Source organism: Mugil cephalus, chromosome 11, assembly GCF_022458985.1.
Source record: "Mugil cephalus isolate CIBA_MC_2020 chromosome 11, CIBA_Mcephalus_1.1, whole genome shotgun sequence".
NCBI classification, from domain to species: Eukaryota; Metazoa; Chordata; class Actinopteri; order Mugiliformes; family Mugilidae; genus Mugil; species Mugil cephalus.
Window position 1 is genome coordinate 1,946,192 of NC_061780.1, and position 17,624 is coordinate 1,963,815.

Here is a 17,624-nt window from a genome sequence, read left to right on the forward strand (position 1 = left end):
AGTTGCATTGTGACATTGAAGGTGTGAGGTTTTGAGAGGCAGGAAGTATCCATGTAAAAATATTAATTTGTTCCTTGTTTAAGGAATGCAATGTCAAACTGGTGCATTAGTCTTTTTAAACTGCTGATCCTACAGTCTTGGATACAGCTACGGATGGATAGCAAGCTCAGAGACAGCTGTACTTTAAGATGAGAGTCTTGGTGTAGTTTGGGGTTGTTTCTGGCAAAAACTGATCCTTTTGAAGCACACGGTTGAGCCCACCAGAAAAAAAAAACAAAACAAAAAAAAAATTTGATAAATTTAATATAAAAAAGAATAATAATAATAAGGGTGGCACAGTGGCTCAGTGGTTAGCGCTGATGCCTCCCAGCGAGAAGGTCTGGGTTCAACTCGGGCCTTTCTGGGTGGAGTTTGTATGTTCTCCCTGTGTCTGCGTGGGTTCTCTCCAGGTACTACAGCTTCCTCTCACCTCCACAGACATGCTTGTTAGGCTAATTGGTGACTCTTAATTGACCCTAGGTGTGAGTGTGAGTGTGAATGGTTATATTTCTCATTGTTAGCCCTGCGATAGGCTGGCGACTTGTCCAGCCTCCTCTCACCCGATGCCAGCTGGGATAGGCTCCAGCAACCCCCGCGACCCTAGTGCAGGATTAAGCGGTATGGAAGATGAGATGAGATAATAGTAATGATTAAAAAAAAAGAAAAAAAAGAAAAAAACATCTTGAATTAACATTAGTCATGTCAAGGGTTTAGGGTTAGGGTTAGGGTTTAGGAATCTGGGTGAAGGATTAGGTTAAGATTAGCCATATAAAACAATTCTGCCCTGATAAGGAAAGATTGTTGTGGTAAAAAACTAAGTGGGATGTACATTCCATATAGAAGATACCTATTCTGCCCTCCCTGAACGTGAATTGCTTAGTTTGGCAGATAGCTAACAGTTCTCCAATGAGAGGCAAAGTCTTCTTTCTTCAAGGATTTATTTGTCACTCTCAGTTGAAGATTACTGTAAAACTGAAATATATATACAACAAGAATTAAAACAATATATTCTTAATTAACAAATACGTTAATAGCATTCGAACTTACTGTAAAGCAATTAGCTAACATTCGTCTTTAACAGCTAAGAATCAAGTCCGCTAGCTCAATGCTAACATACAATGAAAAACACCATAGACAGGCTAACAAACTAGCATCGCCACAGTTGCAAAAGATAAAACGGACGTCTTCTAACGTTAATAGCGATTACAGTAAGACCTTCAAATACGTATACATAATACTCACAGACATATGTTCTCTTAACTTGTGAACGAACACTACTGAAGTTCGGCTGCAGATTAACCGCTTCTTCTGACATTATAACTTTCGTACCTCTGTCGTAATACTGCCACCTTCAGGCAGAGATGTGTACGCCAGAGGGGGCAGCACAATACCCATTCACCATAAATAAGGGGAAAAAATTGCACAATAAAGATTTGTCCAATGACAACGTAATTCCTAATATGCTGGACTGTTAACCAAGATGGATCTATGAAAAGAAACATGCAAACCATCTAAAGGATCAGCAGCTGGTCAGTGGAGTTCAACTATGACTAACTATGAGTATGTTGTAACAGTGTCCTTGAGAGTCACTTCATTAAAAGTAGCAAAGGGAATATGAAATACTGCTGACATTTGAAAGCCAGTTGAGAAACTGGGGTTGTTAGTCTCTGATACCAGAGAAGACCTCAACTGGCCATAGTAAAAGACTCCCTTCCCCCCTGCCAGACTGATCAACAGACAACGTAAATCTGCATGAACGACTTCAGTCATGGAGGTGATACGTCAGAAAGCTCCCCTGAGGCAGCTTAGAATAAATGTTAGAGGTTTACTCTTGTTTCAAGCGGACTTTAAGTTTGAGATCAGAAGCAGTTTTTTCTCACATTGTGACATTGAGGTGCCAGTAGCTTAAAGGTTAGAGAGGCAGGCCTAGGTGGCGCCTGTCTGGGTAAAATATAAGCTGGACTTGCAAACGACTTAACAAGAAGTAGAATAGGGAGAGTTTGAATTGCAGCTGGAAAATGTGTATAATGTGTGTTACCTGTTTTAACAATCAAAGCTTTTAGATGATAAGTACAAGTCACTGCACAGATGTAACAGGGTTGTGGAGTTTACTCCAAAAGAACATAACTCTCAGCAAACCCTCTCTGGATAAATATAAAAACAGATTCAGTCAGCAGATGCCACATGAGTTCAGCATTGTCACCCTCTCCCCACTCAGTGTTTTGCAGCTATCTTTGTGCTTCTGATAAAAGAGATGACAATAGGTGTAGACAAGACTAAAGAATCATACGATAAAGTAAAGTGCATACAGTGGGAAATGTTATCTTTGACTACAGAGAATAAAAAGATTAGAAGTCTATGAAGAAGACAAGGCAGTTTGAAGACAAAAAAGTCCAAGTGACAGCAAGAACCTGGCTAATGTGCCTCAGAGAGGAGGAAGCATTCAGAAAACGAGAATGTGAGGTAGAAAAGTATCATTGTACTCACATTTTCAGTGGGGGAGGAAAAATAATTTAGGATGTGACAAAACAAGTTAGCCTTTAATTCTGTCCAGTCCTTATATGGAAAGGGGGGAATAAAAGGGATATATGCTCATTGGCTTTGTGTCCAATGAAACAGCCAGTACCAGCCAGAAGAAGTATTGGGAAAGAGACAGAGAAATATTGTGGAGCGCTAGATCCTGTAAACCATCTGTAACAGCTCATTGTACAAAGCAAAATGATGGCTCACAGCTAGAATAATGACTGGTCCATTTTCAGTCTCAGGCTGTATGCAAGACAACACTATTGACTCCCAGAGTAAACGAAAACAAAATTGTCTCAAATTCCTGCAAGTGTGTGTGTGCTCTTGGACAGCAATCTCTCAGAGTACCAATTTTTAGTTTTACAGAGTGAGAGTGAGTCAGAGTGAGGACATTATGGCCAGTCCTCTCTTCTTTACAAGGCTGTTTGAAGCATATGGTTATACATAGGTCATGGTTAGAATGAGGCTAAGGGTAGCTGAGATGGTTAAGGTAAGGGGCTAGGGAATACATTATGTCAATTAATGTCCAGTTAACTCAGATCAGATCAATTGCCAAATGAACCAGAATACAATTCTGGTTCATTTGGTTACTTGTGCAGTGATTGTATGCATTTACAGAGAACACTTGGAGAAGAAAAGTGTCAGAATGGTATACTGGTTCTTGGTTATGTAATGATTCTATACATATGCAAATACATATAACTTAATATACTAGCCTCTTGGCTTTCTGTCCGTCCATGGTTTCTTTATTCATTTATTATCTTTGTTCCTCTTGAGCTGATCACAGGGGCTATAACTAGGCCAAAGGCAGTCTATCATAGGACTAACAAAGACAACTCTGCACAGACAATCAGCCTGCAGCTAATTTAAAATCACCAAATGAAATGGTTTGGGAGAAAGCCAAAGTACATAGAGAAAACCAAGACACAAGGAAAACATGAGCACTCCCCACAGAAAGGCCCGAGCTAACCATCACTGCACTACCTGTATCTGTAAAAAACTGTTGACACACTTGGAAAGCGGCCAGATGATAGCTAACATTCAGCTTAGCTTGTCAGAAACTACTTTATCCATACCAAATCGTATCTGCTGCCAGAGTCCAGAACACAAGTTCTAGGAAGCTGAATGCTTCATCACTTTTAGCAAGAGAAAAACACAACGCTGGAGTTATGTAGTCAAGTATATTTATAAATACAAGAAAATTGCCTTGGTGTTTGATGCATAAAAAATATAAACTAAGATAAATCCTGAACATAGACGCACTCAAAAATATACAAAAAAATATATTCACTGTGTATACAACAAAAGGAACATCTACAGTGGGATGGTGGTGGGTTTCATGTGTTCACGTGTTTTTTTCAAAAAACTGTTCACCATGCCAGTGGTTCTGCATTCAATGACCCAAAATCCACAAATGTGAACTTTATTATTTAATTTATCATTTTATTCATTTACTTGAATTCTTATTTTGATCAAACACTTTATGCTGTTTAAACATTTCTGACATGTTTCACTGGTATAGGCTCTTGCGTCTTCTTCAGAAGTGCCACTTGATGTTGCCTGACCTGTCAATTGATTTATCATTGAGTATTGTTTTTCTACAGAGGTCTCGGGACCTCACCATTAGCAGACTAATTAACTATCCTATATTATATTATTGTAGCTGGCATTGAGGTTTTGACACCATCCACTGAGCTTAGACAAGTATAACTACATTCTCTCTCTTTACAAAGTAAGTTTTCCTTCTTTGTTTGTTTAGAAAATCCCTAAAACTTCTGTCTTCCCCTGGCTTTTGACCCTCCAAGAATGGAAAAGAACTAGAATCCACGTGACTCCAAGAATGTGTGATCTTTTTCAGACAAGACAGCAAGACCTGTGATCCAGCCCTCCACCACATTTACAACATCTCATCTTTATTTATTTCTACAGAACAGGGCAAAGTTCTCAAAGTTCTTCACACCAGCGAGGAGGCCTTCATCATATCTCAGTACTCTCTGTTCCACAATGAGGGCCCCGTGCTGAACATGGCCATCGACTCCCAGAAGGTATGAATAATACTGCTGCACTGTGTATAGAGTGATTTCAACTGCATTTTCATCATAAATAATACATCAGGATTTTAATAATGCTTTAATAAAGGTACAGGCTCCCTTTGTGCATTTACTGAATATTAATGACACTGTAGCTGTGACCATATGAGTCAAGGGGAAAATGTGAATTTTATATATATATATATATATATATATATATATAGAGAGAGAGAGAGAGAGAGAGAGAGAATTACTTATTAATGAGGTAAACCTAACATAATTCATGTTTTCGTTAAGGCTTTTTCAGAGCTGCAGATGAAGCAAGATAAGCTAAATCAAATATGCTTTCAGCTTTTTTTTTTGGCAGAAATATGGTTTTCATCACCCTTGCAAAACATTGGTTGATATATTTCAGTAATATCATTGAGTCCAAAAGGCACATACTATAGTGCATATATTCCTCCTTAGGGACACTTATATGTTGGTACGGCGATGGAGGTCCAGCGACTGCCACTGGCTGACTGTGGTCGCTATGGCAACACATGCAGAGATTGCATTCTAGCCCGGGATCCATACTGCGCCTGGGACAAGGCCAGGAGGAAGTGCATTGCCATCCCGCCTGGATACAACGTCACAACTGGGTATGATAAGATATGATGTCACTGCTGCAGAGCTATTGGCTGCTTTTACTTGAGTCGACAGGAGATAAGAGGCAACGCAAAAAACACAGCTGTCAGACACAATGAGATGATGAAATCTGCTTTAGCTACAAAGTAACTGCAGTTCAAAGAAGAATATGACAACCACCCAAATCCATAAAGAAACCTGTAACTAACATGTGGGCTGTGTTTAATTTGGTTAATAAATTCCAATTCAGATATAGGAGAATCAATCAAGCTATGATAAGTTTTTGAGTCATTTCTCCTTTTTGCCCACTCAACATTACTGAATGATTTGTCTCTGCATGTTTTAATTTGTGAGGGACAGGTTGATGCAGAGATTCATTAATCATTTGCTAACTATGCTGACAATTTGTACTTTTTATTATTTTTTAACAGGACACTCATTCAGAATCTGGACCATTCAAACTCCTCAGTTTGTGGAGAAGCTGCTGGTAAGCCCTTATCTGCTCTCTCCCTCTCTTTATGGATCTTAATTAAACCGGAAAAAAGGAACCTCTCTGAGCAGCTACATTAGGAAGATGATTATCATATAATTGAACAGTCCAAAAACCCACAGGGAGAGACTTTTTTTTTAAATATCATGGCTTGGCCTGTATCACAGTTCAAAACCCAGTTTTAAGCTTGACTAATCGTGACAACTACTAGCCTCTGAAGGGAAGGCTATCTACTCAAGTGATCTGGCTTTAATACTGCATTTATTCCCAGTTGTGTCACTGGGGGCATATATTTTGCCTATGGATACAGTGACAAGTTTCCATCTGATTTCCCAGAAAATAAAGATTAAAAATGACAAGAAGTGATAGGTTTTAATCTTTTAACTGATATCTTGGAGTAAATGAATAAGAGGAGGGCAATTACACAAAATACTACTAAGTTTTATAGTAGGCTTTGTCATAGTTATGCTCAGTTACTTTCTAATTTTCAGGTAGTAAACAAAAAAACAAGTAATTCTCAGCAGTGGATTTTCTAGTTCTAAACCCTGCTTTCTTGGACGAGATCACTGCAGTCCCGCCAAAGCTTTCCAGCTTCACACAGTGTTGTGTTTACAGTGATAAGATTCAGAATCCAGTGCTATTTTTTAATAACTCATCTTCAACAAAAGTAAGCATCTCATTTTCAGTAGGCAGCCTTGAATGAACCAGGCTAGTTTACACTAGCCTGGTTGCTAACAACTCCATGACTTTTTTGAAAACAAATACCTCTCCACCTCAACTGGGTTTATCCATGCTCCATAGTCAATAGCAGGCGTCTGTTAGCCATTTTCAAAATGGCTGCTTCCAAGGATTGACTCTCAAGTTTTCTGGAGGGAAATCTTTGCTAGCTATTCATTTGTATTGTTATGGACATTTCAATATGGCTATCTATTTTATCAAAGCAACCTATAATACATACACAATCCTTTATGTTATAGTAAAATTAGGTTCAAAAGTTGTGTATCAAATATGATACAGCAGGTATGTGGTAATTTATTTCAGTTCATACTGTAATGCATTTTATGGTTTAATCTACATTATGCCCACAATAAGGATTAAAAGCAATCTTAATCTTTTTTATTCATGGGTGATTTTTTTTATGTAACAGGTCAGTATTGTCTTGTATCATCGTGTTTTCACTACAGTTAACCTATTACACATTGGTACATTGGTTAAAGATCCTATGAACACAAAAAAAGTCTTTTCTGATCATTGTTTCATTTATAACACGTCAAAAGGGTTAGTGTGGGTATCATTCTCACAATTTCTACTGAAGACACATATTCCCAGTTGAAGTGCAGCATGCATTTCTGTTGATGCGCAATGGTCTCTTAGCTCTTGGCCACTTTCTAGTTTTTGTTTATTTCTACTAGGCATGACCTACCTCAATTAAACGTTTCCCCTTAGCAAAGTTTATATTGTGTTTACCCACCAGAAAAATGATCTGTGGGTCCATATTGACCATTTAGCAAAGAAGACTTGTGTCAACAGGTAATAATGTGGTACTGGCCTTAGTGTCTCCTCATTCAAGTTAATATTGCACTTTAGTGTAACACATTCCCAAACTAATTTGGATCTAATCAAATAACCAGCAGGGTACATAATGAATATGGAATACATGTACGTTGGGTCCCTGAACATTTGGAGCCCTGAGGCAGGTGCTTACTCTGCCAAGTTAGTAAGTCTGCTTCAGCAGACATCAACAAAATAGTGTTCAGTGTTCAGAGCAGCAAATATAAAAAAAATAGCTTTGAAATGTACTGAGCTTTATTTGTGTCCAACAAGCATTTACAGTGTAAAACTCCTTATTGCTATGTCACTACAGCTCTGAAGCTACGTCGGACTTCCCCAAGAGAAGTGATGGTTCAGTCCAACACATCCGTATTTCTTCCCTGCCCTGTGCGCTCCTTCCATGCAACCTATCGCTGGGAAAAGGATAACTGCATCAAGAACTACCCCTGCCTCTTCTCTGGAGACTTCTGTGTCCTGGGGCCAATGGTTGACACTCCTCTGAAAGAAGGTGTCTTCCGCTGTATGGCCACTGAAGATGGATTCAAGGTGGAGGTCATCTCCTTCAGGCTGGTCAATGATGGCAGGCTCCTAGCTGCTTCCCTTGCTTCCACCTTGGGGCCATCGCTCCTGCTCGCCTTGGCTACTCTGTGGCTTCATTAACTGCAGCTAACACTAATGCTAACTCCTCATTCTTACTGGCTCCCAATGAAAGGAAAGACAAGGAGCCAGTGTTTGGAGGACAGGTTCGCAGAGCACTGAAATAAATAGTTGGGTTGTACACCTTTTTGTAGTTTGGTTTCTAGAGAAAGAAGCAAGAAAATCTAAATGAATAAGGAAGTAGAACTCTATATTTTTTAGCATAATGCAACATTTCTGCAGCCGCAGCTGTCTTAACAAGATAGAAACTGGGAAATGTGCATATTATAATTTAAACTAAAGTGACTAGGATTTATTGCCTATGAGCTGGCATGTTAAAACATGTTCAAACCATAATTACGTGCTTTGCGAACCTTTCCTATCTGACTAAAAAAGATAAACATATCCTATGAGTTGGGCAAAAAAACACCAATACCAGGCCAATTCTTTTTACCATTTCTTTACTTATTTTGAAATTGACCTGATTGTGCTTATTTGTGAACATGTAAACCTTTAATACTGCTCTTTCATCTAGTCATTCATCTTGTTAAACTTCATTGGTATAGCTCATTAGTACTTAGAAAAATGTCTGGTATTGAGATTTAAAAAGCCTTAACACTTCTGGGACATACACTCCTAAGCACAATTTTGTAGTCAAGGCAGAATACTGCAGACTCGGTTGGACGCGGCGCTATAATTAGTGCAGCTGAGTCTAACAACATCGCTGGGAGGAAGTGTCAGCTTCGTGACAGGAAGTAGGCGGATGGGCCAGAGCTCGTCCTCGAACATCACTGTGTCTCAGCACCTCCTCCTCCGAAGAGGCAGTTTCTTGAACTTTTTAGCAGATGGTATCAGACATTGTCATTACACCTTGTTCACAGCTTTGTCCGCTGTTTTTCCTTTTACATGACATCATCTGTCCTCCTCCCCCAACACATCAGAGCAGAACTCTTGCTCTTACAGTATGTAAGAAACACTGCATCACACATAACTCCTTAATGTTAGCAGTAATGAGTTCTGAAGCTTTCAACAATCCTAAATATTAATCTATTTGACAAATTAATTCAGAATGAATTTAGGGAACGTGAAAGTCTAAAATATGAGTGCCAGTCAAACAACTGATTTTTTTTTTATTCTTGGCAAACTAGCTGTTGGCTATTAGTGCAAAAATCCAGAGTTCATCTTCAGGCTTCAGGGAAATAGAGTGAACAACTCCACAACAAAAGGGAGTTACAAGCTGCAAATGAATTTCAATTTCTGTCAGCTTGACAATGTGTAAAGGTGTGAACAAGGTGTTACGCTATTGAAATTTCAATAACTACTAATTAGAATGGGGAGAATGAAACGAAATGGAACCATACAGTTCCAAACTGTTTCATAGTTTAGGAGGGGAAAAGGCTTGTACCTAGATCTGTGAAGTTTGTTTTGTATGTCATTGCTCTGCAGATGCTGATTTCTACCATTGCTGCCTACGTAATGTGTGTGACAGTTTGTCTTGATGGTTTGGGTTGTTATGCCATAGTTAGAACGTGATTTGTAACCACTGATGGCTTTGCCTCTTTCCCTGGAGACAACAGCACAAAGAAAATATACTGTTAACTTTATGCTGTGAAACTAAAGGCTTGGCAGATTCCTACAAAATGCTTCACTGACAAACAACAGCAACCACAACCAGACAAAGGCAGTGAGTTTAGGATTAAACATCATTCCACATATACCTGCAGCATTATCTTTTAATCTTACCTCTGATAACCTTGAACAACGATTATTAAGGAAACAGATTAAGGTTGAATATAAAAAGAGCTGATAATGTAACAGGGGTTCAGCAGCAATGCTAAAAACCCTGCCAAACCTTATAAATACTGATCAGCTGACTGAAGAATAGATGTGGCGTGGTGATTAATTATGCAGTGGATTATCATGTACTCCTAGTTCTGAGAATTGTCATCTACTAATCGTACAGAAATCTGGCTGTGCCAAGCCTTCCACAGTGGCAGAAATATTGTTAGCAGCTAATTAGACGGTGGAGCTGGCTCGACATGCGCTGTATTAAAGAATTCATTCAACACCGTCAGGAATTTGGGCAGCAAGTATGCTTTCGAGTGTGAGAATTGTGAGTTGTGTTTCTCGCTCTGCTTGGTTGTGTGTTGCTGCTCGGGGATCTGCTCGCTTTCTGCATTGCACTGACGCGGGCTACTGACTGTGCCACAATGAGAAAAAAGAATGAAAAAAACAAAGCTGTGTTAACCCTTATCCACCCTGCGCTTATCGCTTCTTCTTATGTTCATTTGCGAAATCCCTTGCTCCATAACTTGCATAAACCCTGAGCACGTGTACAACATCGGTCTTCCTCACAACCAAACTCACAAACCTACCGCAGGCTGAGTAATCATCTTTGTGTCTGTGTGTTGGGATGTTAACAGTCTTGATCCTGTCAGATACTTTTGGCAAGAAACCAACTCTACATGCATAGATATACAGACAAAAGATTTTACTGAATAACCTCCTTTATACTGTAACTGTAACTTCTAACTGCTGATGTGTTGATGTGATTTAATTTAGAAGGCACGGTGAGAAGCTAACCCTATGCTGTCCAGTTCTGCTCAGGCAAATGTGTCTAGCATCATTAGCTCCTTTACTGTGCCCCATGTCCATACTATATGATAAAGAAGATCATACATACCAGATATATATCAGAATAACAACTTCATTAGTAATTTCTTCTGGTGCTTTAAACATGTACTGGATATTCTGGTAATTAATTAGTATAATAAAGTAATAACTACTGTCCTCTCTCAGTAGCCTCTCAGCCAGGGGGTCATGGTGGGTGGCAGGCAAAATTAAGTCACATTGAAATGGTGCATTAACTGTCACCTATAAAGCATTGGTTTATTTTACCATAACTGTGAGCTCTTACTCCAGTTTTAAGGTTTGGGATCACAGATATGAGTCAAACAGGCCATTTCAGCCTAGAACTTATTCTTGATATAAAAATCTTACTGTACTAAAAAAAAGTTTTAAAAGTGTTAAATTCACAACATTTAGTAACAAAGCTGAGTCCAACACACCTACCAGGCATAACATAATGACCACTGACAGGAGAAATAAATAGCATTGGCCATCTTGTGATAATTCAGTGTTCTGACTGGACACTTTTGGACCTGACATTCATGTGGATGTTATTTAGACATGTACCACCCACCTAGAACAGACAGAAAAACAGTTTAAGAACATCTCAATAAACATGAGTAACAGCACCGTATTCGCTTGATCCCAAACTGATCAAGTATCTGTGGGATGATCCACAGAGGCCCCTCCCCTCAACCCATAGGATCCAAAGACCCCCACTAACAACACTGTGTTACCAGACACCACAGGACACCCTCAGAAGGCCCGTGTCCGCTTTCTAATGAGTCACAACTGTTTTGTAGGACAGATCAACACACTATTGGGCAGGTGGCCATAATGTTATGCCTGATCGGTGTACTTAATCTACTTACCCTTCACATTGCTTTATGGAGTGACAGCCACTGCGTTAACTGCTTTGATGAAGCTTGTGTACCAGCTATCTACTCAAGAACAGCAATATTTAACCATGCTGTGATGTTAAATGCAACATCTTCAAAATGCGACTACACATCAGAAGAGTGTAATAACTTACTAGAGAAGTAAGTTTTTACACATTCAAGGTAGCTACTTACTTAACCAATGACTTCAGCTTGATCTAGAAATCATCTAGTAATTTACTTGACATAAAGATTAAATGTAAGAACCAATAGAAGTTGACACCATTGTTGAGTTCAAGTTTGATTCTGTTATTTTCAACTGTTAGGCACTACACATTTACTGTATTAAATGGCTGAATAGGTTTCTGCTGTAGTGTGGACTTGGGACACAGTTTGTTTACTCACCAGGAGTGATGACCTTGTTCAATATGGACGGTGAGTTGATGTTCATCAACAATCACCATCCTCCACTGGACATGACATCACTTTAATGTACATACCTGTGGCAGGGAACACTCCTTTCAAGTCCTTGTTTTTGATATGGATCTTCACGCAGCTGCCAATATCAGTTATCCCTCACTTACATGTGTTAATGTCAGCCAGTCCAATAAAGGCTCAACTCCTTCAAAGCAAGCACTTGATTTGCCTTCAGAAAAACATATTAGTGGATCACGCTATCTGCTGTAAATGGATCGACGTCAAGTGAGGCGGGTCGCTGTTTTGTTTGCTCTGGGGTTGTGAGTGTCAAGTACTGTACATGATGTGTGCTCATTATTCTGTGTATTGATATATCTAATTTTAAAAGTAACATGCCAAACTCTATTATATATTAAAAAAAGATTTATATTGTTGCCATGCCAGTTTAATACCATCTCATAACATGTATTTTTAAATAACAGATATCTATAGTGCAATAGATATTCATGTAACAAATCCATATGGACATGTGTTTCCCTAAACATGTGCGGTGAAAATGAATAAAATATAAGTATAAAGAAGTGATTTTTTTGCTTTTATTCCCACTGAATTTCTTATTTTGTCACAAGTGATGGTGTTACTAATTAATACTAATTTTGGTGAATGTTATTATATATATATATATATATACAACTATACAATATATACAGTATGCATTGCAAGCCTCATTTAAAATTTATAACCTTCCATGCAGAATTAATTTTATAAAAACATTACATAATAATCCACAAAACGATTACAGTATAATCCATAATGGGTTATTACCTTATATTTTTATTTGGTATTGCTCAGAGTGATCACTAGTTCATAAAATGGTTGCCAGTCAAGACAAGCAGGTTTCATCACCATCTACTGGCCAGTATTAGGTGTACACAAGAGGATTCCAAAGCTTTTCCAGCCTTTTCATTGTATGAAATGGACTCAATTACAAATCCAGTCTCCACTGGTTATGCCTTATTTGAGCCATTTTAAAGTTCAAGGCTGTGGTCGTTCTTTTGAAGCCTGCAGTAATCACCCCACAAATTCTGCACAAACATAACCTTCATGTCAAACCTGTTTACTGCAACAGACAGTATTGATGCAACACTAGCCCACAGGCTATTTGGTAGGACTCAAAAAAAGTGAACAATGCTTTCAGATTTAACTCTGTTTAAGCTGAAATATCCATTTATGTCTTTCTGAAGAGTATTTAGAGAGGCGGCTTATATTTCTTTCAATGTAATTGAAATGAATTACATACGCCAGATAAAATAAGTCATTAAAGGAGCTGATCACGTGCACACTAATAAGGTCACACTTCTAAATCATCTGAAAAAATGTGTCTTTACCACCTTCTTATGGATTCTCAAAGGCTACTTTGAGTAGCTTCTACAAAGGAAATAAGGCTTAGTTCTGCATTCCCTGTTTTTTGTGGATGCAAATTTAGGTTTCACAGCAGGTGGACATACTTGGCGTGTCACTTTCACACTGAGACTGCACTACCTTTTCAGAAAATACGTGAATGACAGTAATAAGTTGAGAAATGAACATGTGTGGGTTTTTGCTGGGCATACCACAATTAAATAGCTATAGGGACCATGAAAATTCACGCTCCCAAAAAATTATGGGGTTCATTAATTTCAGTTCATATTGTTCTCTGTGTAAATGATTTGTACTGAAATCTAACAATCAGAACTTTTGTATTTTGCAACTTTCTGTCTGTTGCTCCATACTTTGTATGGACATGAGAGTGCTATACATTTTTGCTTTATATTTGTTTTATTTCACACAATATTAAAATATTTTTCTTAGTTACACATAACTTACACATAAATCGAAAAGAAAAATCTATTCAGATAAAAATAAAGTTCTGTGAAGATAATATGATAATGAGTATCTTCATCAATTTTTACACACAATCAGTGTGTATGACTTTAGCAGCAATAGACATTTTGAAAAATCTTGTGAGTTTGGTGCCAGACTCTGTGCAGTACTGTCCATGAATGGAGTTGGATGAGCCGTCCATACATACTTGACACTTATTTTTATTGCATACTCACACCATCATGACAAGGTAGTCATCATGGTGTCACATCTTGTTTCTATAGTGTCAGGTAACTAACTAAAACAAAACTTTTCAGAAAAACTGACACTTGAACATACATCTACATTATATTAATTACATTAAATGACTATTATTTTGCATGTACTTGTGTTTTAGTTCGGCCCAAGTCCCATCCACTACCATGGAGGTGGAGTTTATGACCTATACTGCAGTCAGTCATCAGGGGGAGCTCTGCTTTCTGTGACTTATACAGTTTAACGTCACAAGACTTTTTTTAGTTGACCTATTTTTATTTATTATGCAAGTGTATGTATTATACATTGTAACGTAATTACAATAACGAGTAACTGTTTAATCCCAAATGTCTTTCTCAGTGTGAGTAGTTTTAGTGCTAAATGAGCAACATCTCTTTGTAACCCATGTTATAAACATTATTCTAACTTGCCTTTATGAAAAGAAATATGTTGGTGTTAAAAACATGCTAAATAAACAAGATATTACACTTGGAATAAATACGATTCTGTCCCCGATAGAAAGTAATCTCTGTTTCTTGAGGGATCTCACCGCTTTGTTTTCTGCTTCTTGCGCATTTTATTGCAGTAATCTGCTGTGTCTTGCGGTTAATTAGTTAGTTGCCAATACGGCAGTGTTGTGATTAATGGTGCAGGGTGACGTCAGCTCCTGGAGCTCTATAGTGGCAACAGTCAAAAAGATGACAGCGTGACACTAAAACAACAATGGCAGCATCTAAAGAGGTTAGCATACATGCTATTGCAGCAGGTATTTATTATTCATCGAGCAACATGATGTCCAGAAAGGTAACTAAACTGAATACTTTCTAACCTTGAAAGCTCATCAGACTACAGCCTGCGTTGTATTCTGTCCTCACAGAACGCACAGGAAAGCCTGTGACTCAGCAGACAGACACAGCTGGTATTGTTCACTGAGTTAAAAAAGAAAAAAAAAAAAGAAATCGAGCTGAATCAGAGACTTCCTGAACCTCCTTAATATCAAAATGAGTGGAATGTATTCTAGGAAAGTCATTCAGTAACATGGATGACAATGAAAAAGGAAAATGATTCAGCATAAAGAAATTTCCTTGTAAAAATGGGAATCAACAGCACAATAAATCCCCAAAACCATTAGAAAAGGCTTACCGGTAATCAACCATCACAGTGACGTCAAACTAGTGCTGGGAATTATGACCAAAAATGTATATATGTAGATGGTATTTTTCTAATTTCTGATGGTCTCACAGTATTTTTTTTTCATGCATAATCACATGTTCACTTTTTTATTTATTTTTTTTTTTACCCCATTGGAGAGGAATTAATACAGTAGACTGGGTGGACGGACTAGTTTACTGTGATGATGAGTAAATATTGGAGAATAATCCAACACTAGTATTAAAACAGGTTTTCATTTATCTTGACATATTTATTCATGTTTAAACTGCTATGTGCTAAAATTGAGGATTTTTGGAACAGCTTAAGCTGGGGGACAGGTCATTCAAATGGGGGAATGTCCACAGAAATCAGGGACACATCAATAATTTAAATCTACCCTCGGTCGGTCACATGATTCACACAGACGTGCCTTCCTGCTCTGACGTGCCCTCCAGGTAGCGAATCGAAGGTAAGACGGCGGAGTAATTAAAAAACTGATGGCCTGGTGAGTATGTTTTGCAGTAGTGTTCGTTTGTGCATGGTGTATTGTAGCATGATGACTGACAATGTGAAATGACCATGTGTTGTTCTGCGTCTGACTCTGCACCAGTGGCGTGGGGATTGTTTTTTTTTTTTTTTTTTGAGGAAGCAAAGTGAGACAAGAACTCCATGTATTTTCGTGGGGGACATTAAAGGTATGTTGCAGGGTGTCACTATTTCATGTAATGGAATGAGCTAAGAGCGCCCAGTTTTATTTTTACCGAGTCTTAAACACGTTTGTGATCTAACTTATACTTTAAACACCGACACGAGTCCTTTCTCTCGCCCTCCCTCTCTCACACGCACGCCCGCACGCATTGTCCTCTTGACTTAAATAAAATAATTTATTTACCCAACTACTCATTCAAATGCACAACTACTACCAACCAAAAAATAGCATTAACTCAAAAATGCAATCTGAAACTGTAGAGGCAGTTTTGTAAAATGGTTTCTTTTCCAAAATACTCCAGATCCTCCACACATGGTGACAGGCTTCCATTGACACAGTCCTGGCGAATCCAGTGTCATGACAGCAGCCTCACCCGAAAGTTTTTTTTGTTTTGTTTTTTTTTCCCCAGCAAGGGAAAACAACTCAGCCTCGATTCCCTTTTTACAACAGTGCAATATCACAGTTTGGCCACAGAACATTTTGAAAGGCATTGTTTTACACATCATAAAATCCTAAATTATTAGAGAAGAGAAATGAGGAAGAGACGTCACACAACAGAGAACTGCAGAAACTGTTGAGAAGCATGTTTTATTTAATGTCAGCTACAGTTTGTTAAAAAAGACAGGAAGCATGGCTTTTATGGCAGATTATGAATCAACACAATTGAGCAAATTTGTGGCTAAAGGTATGAAATGTCACTGTGTGTGTGTTTTATGTGCATCAGATTCAATCATATTTCATTCTGCAGAGGTGCCTTATTAGGCGAGGTTGAAAGAAAAACAAAAGGACCTGCTTGGCTTCAAAAGGCAAAGACTAGCATAATTTTGGTTTGCACTGCTCTCTAATAAAGCCCCTCAGGAGGTCTCTGCACAGCCCTGGTTCTGGCTATACTTTGAAATGGTTAGCATTATATCTGCCCAAAACTCAAAAAAAAAAAAAAACAAAAAAAAAATCGATCAGATGTCTTTTTCCTGTCCATAATACGGAAGATAATATAATTTGTGAACTTTTGAACTCTGTCTTATCGTACATTGCCAGCTGACTATTTCCCTACAATACTTGCATTATTTTCTGGTTGTAATTTAGACATACGGGAGGAACCACAAAAGACAATTGCATGTCAGTGTTCTCAACGACTGTTTTTGAAACCTAACTACACATTCACTGATTTCTAATACTATGATATGCTTTTTTTGTAGTTTGGACCAGGAATTCACAAAATGACAGTTGGGCCTGTATTTTGAGTTATAGTGAACCAAACTATATTTGGATTTCAGTTTATTCTACCAACAAAAATCTTGAATTGTAGGATTACCATTTTATATATATATTGGATAACACATTCTTATTCTATTATAGCATATGGCACTATCCATGAAATGAGGATCCCATTTATAAGCTCGGTAATTTTATGAAGGTTGTACTTATAATGCCTATGAATGCATCATATGTTTTATAAGTTCATAAAGCATAATGGGCATTATTACCATCTATACATATTCACAAGTCGTCATAACTAACTTCATGATGCATTATGACAACTGGTTATGAATGATTATAATTTTAATCTGAATAGTGCATTATAAATATGTCAATATCTGCCTAGTCACTTGTTAATGTTATGATGCATCATAACTACTTTGCTTTGCTAAATGTGCATAGTGATGCATAATGAGTTTTGACTTCGCCTATAGTGCTTTATATCTGTAGTTATAAGTATATGTAATAAAGTTATAATAATGTATACATCTCCCTACAGCACACAGTCATAAACAGCTATGCAATTTCATAAGTGCCAATTGTCAGCGCTAAGTAAAGTGACAAGA

General features: G+C 37.9%; 1 protein-coding gene across 1 annotated transcript in view; it reads left to right on the forward strand.

Annotated features, from left to right (window-relative positions):
- si:ch211-113g11.6 (uncharacterized protein LOC559008 homolog) overlaps positions 1-12,397 on the forward strand; it is a 37,621-nt gene extending 25,224 nt beyond the window's left edge. Inside the window, exons 11-14 of the mRNA XM_047598767.1 lie at positions 4,492-4,607; positions 5,061-5,233; positions 5,651-5,706; positions 7,574-12,397. Of these exons, the coding sequence (XP_047454723.1) occupies positions 4,492-4,607; positions 5,061-5,233; positions 5,651-5,706; positions 7,574-7,920 (692 nt within the window). The 3' untranslated portion in view covers positions 7,921-12,397. The remainder of the gene's footprint in view (positions 1-4,491; positions 4,608-5,060; positions 5,234-5,650; positions 5,707-7,573) is intronic.
- Positions 12,398-17,624: the final 5,227 nt, after the last annotated feature.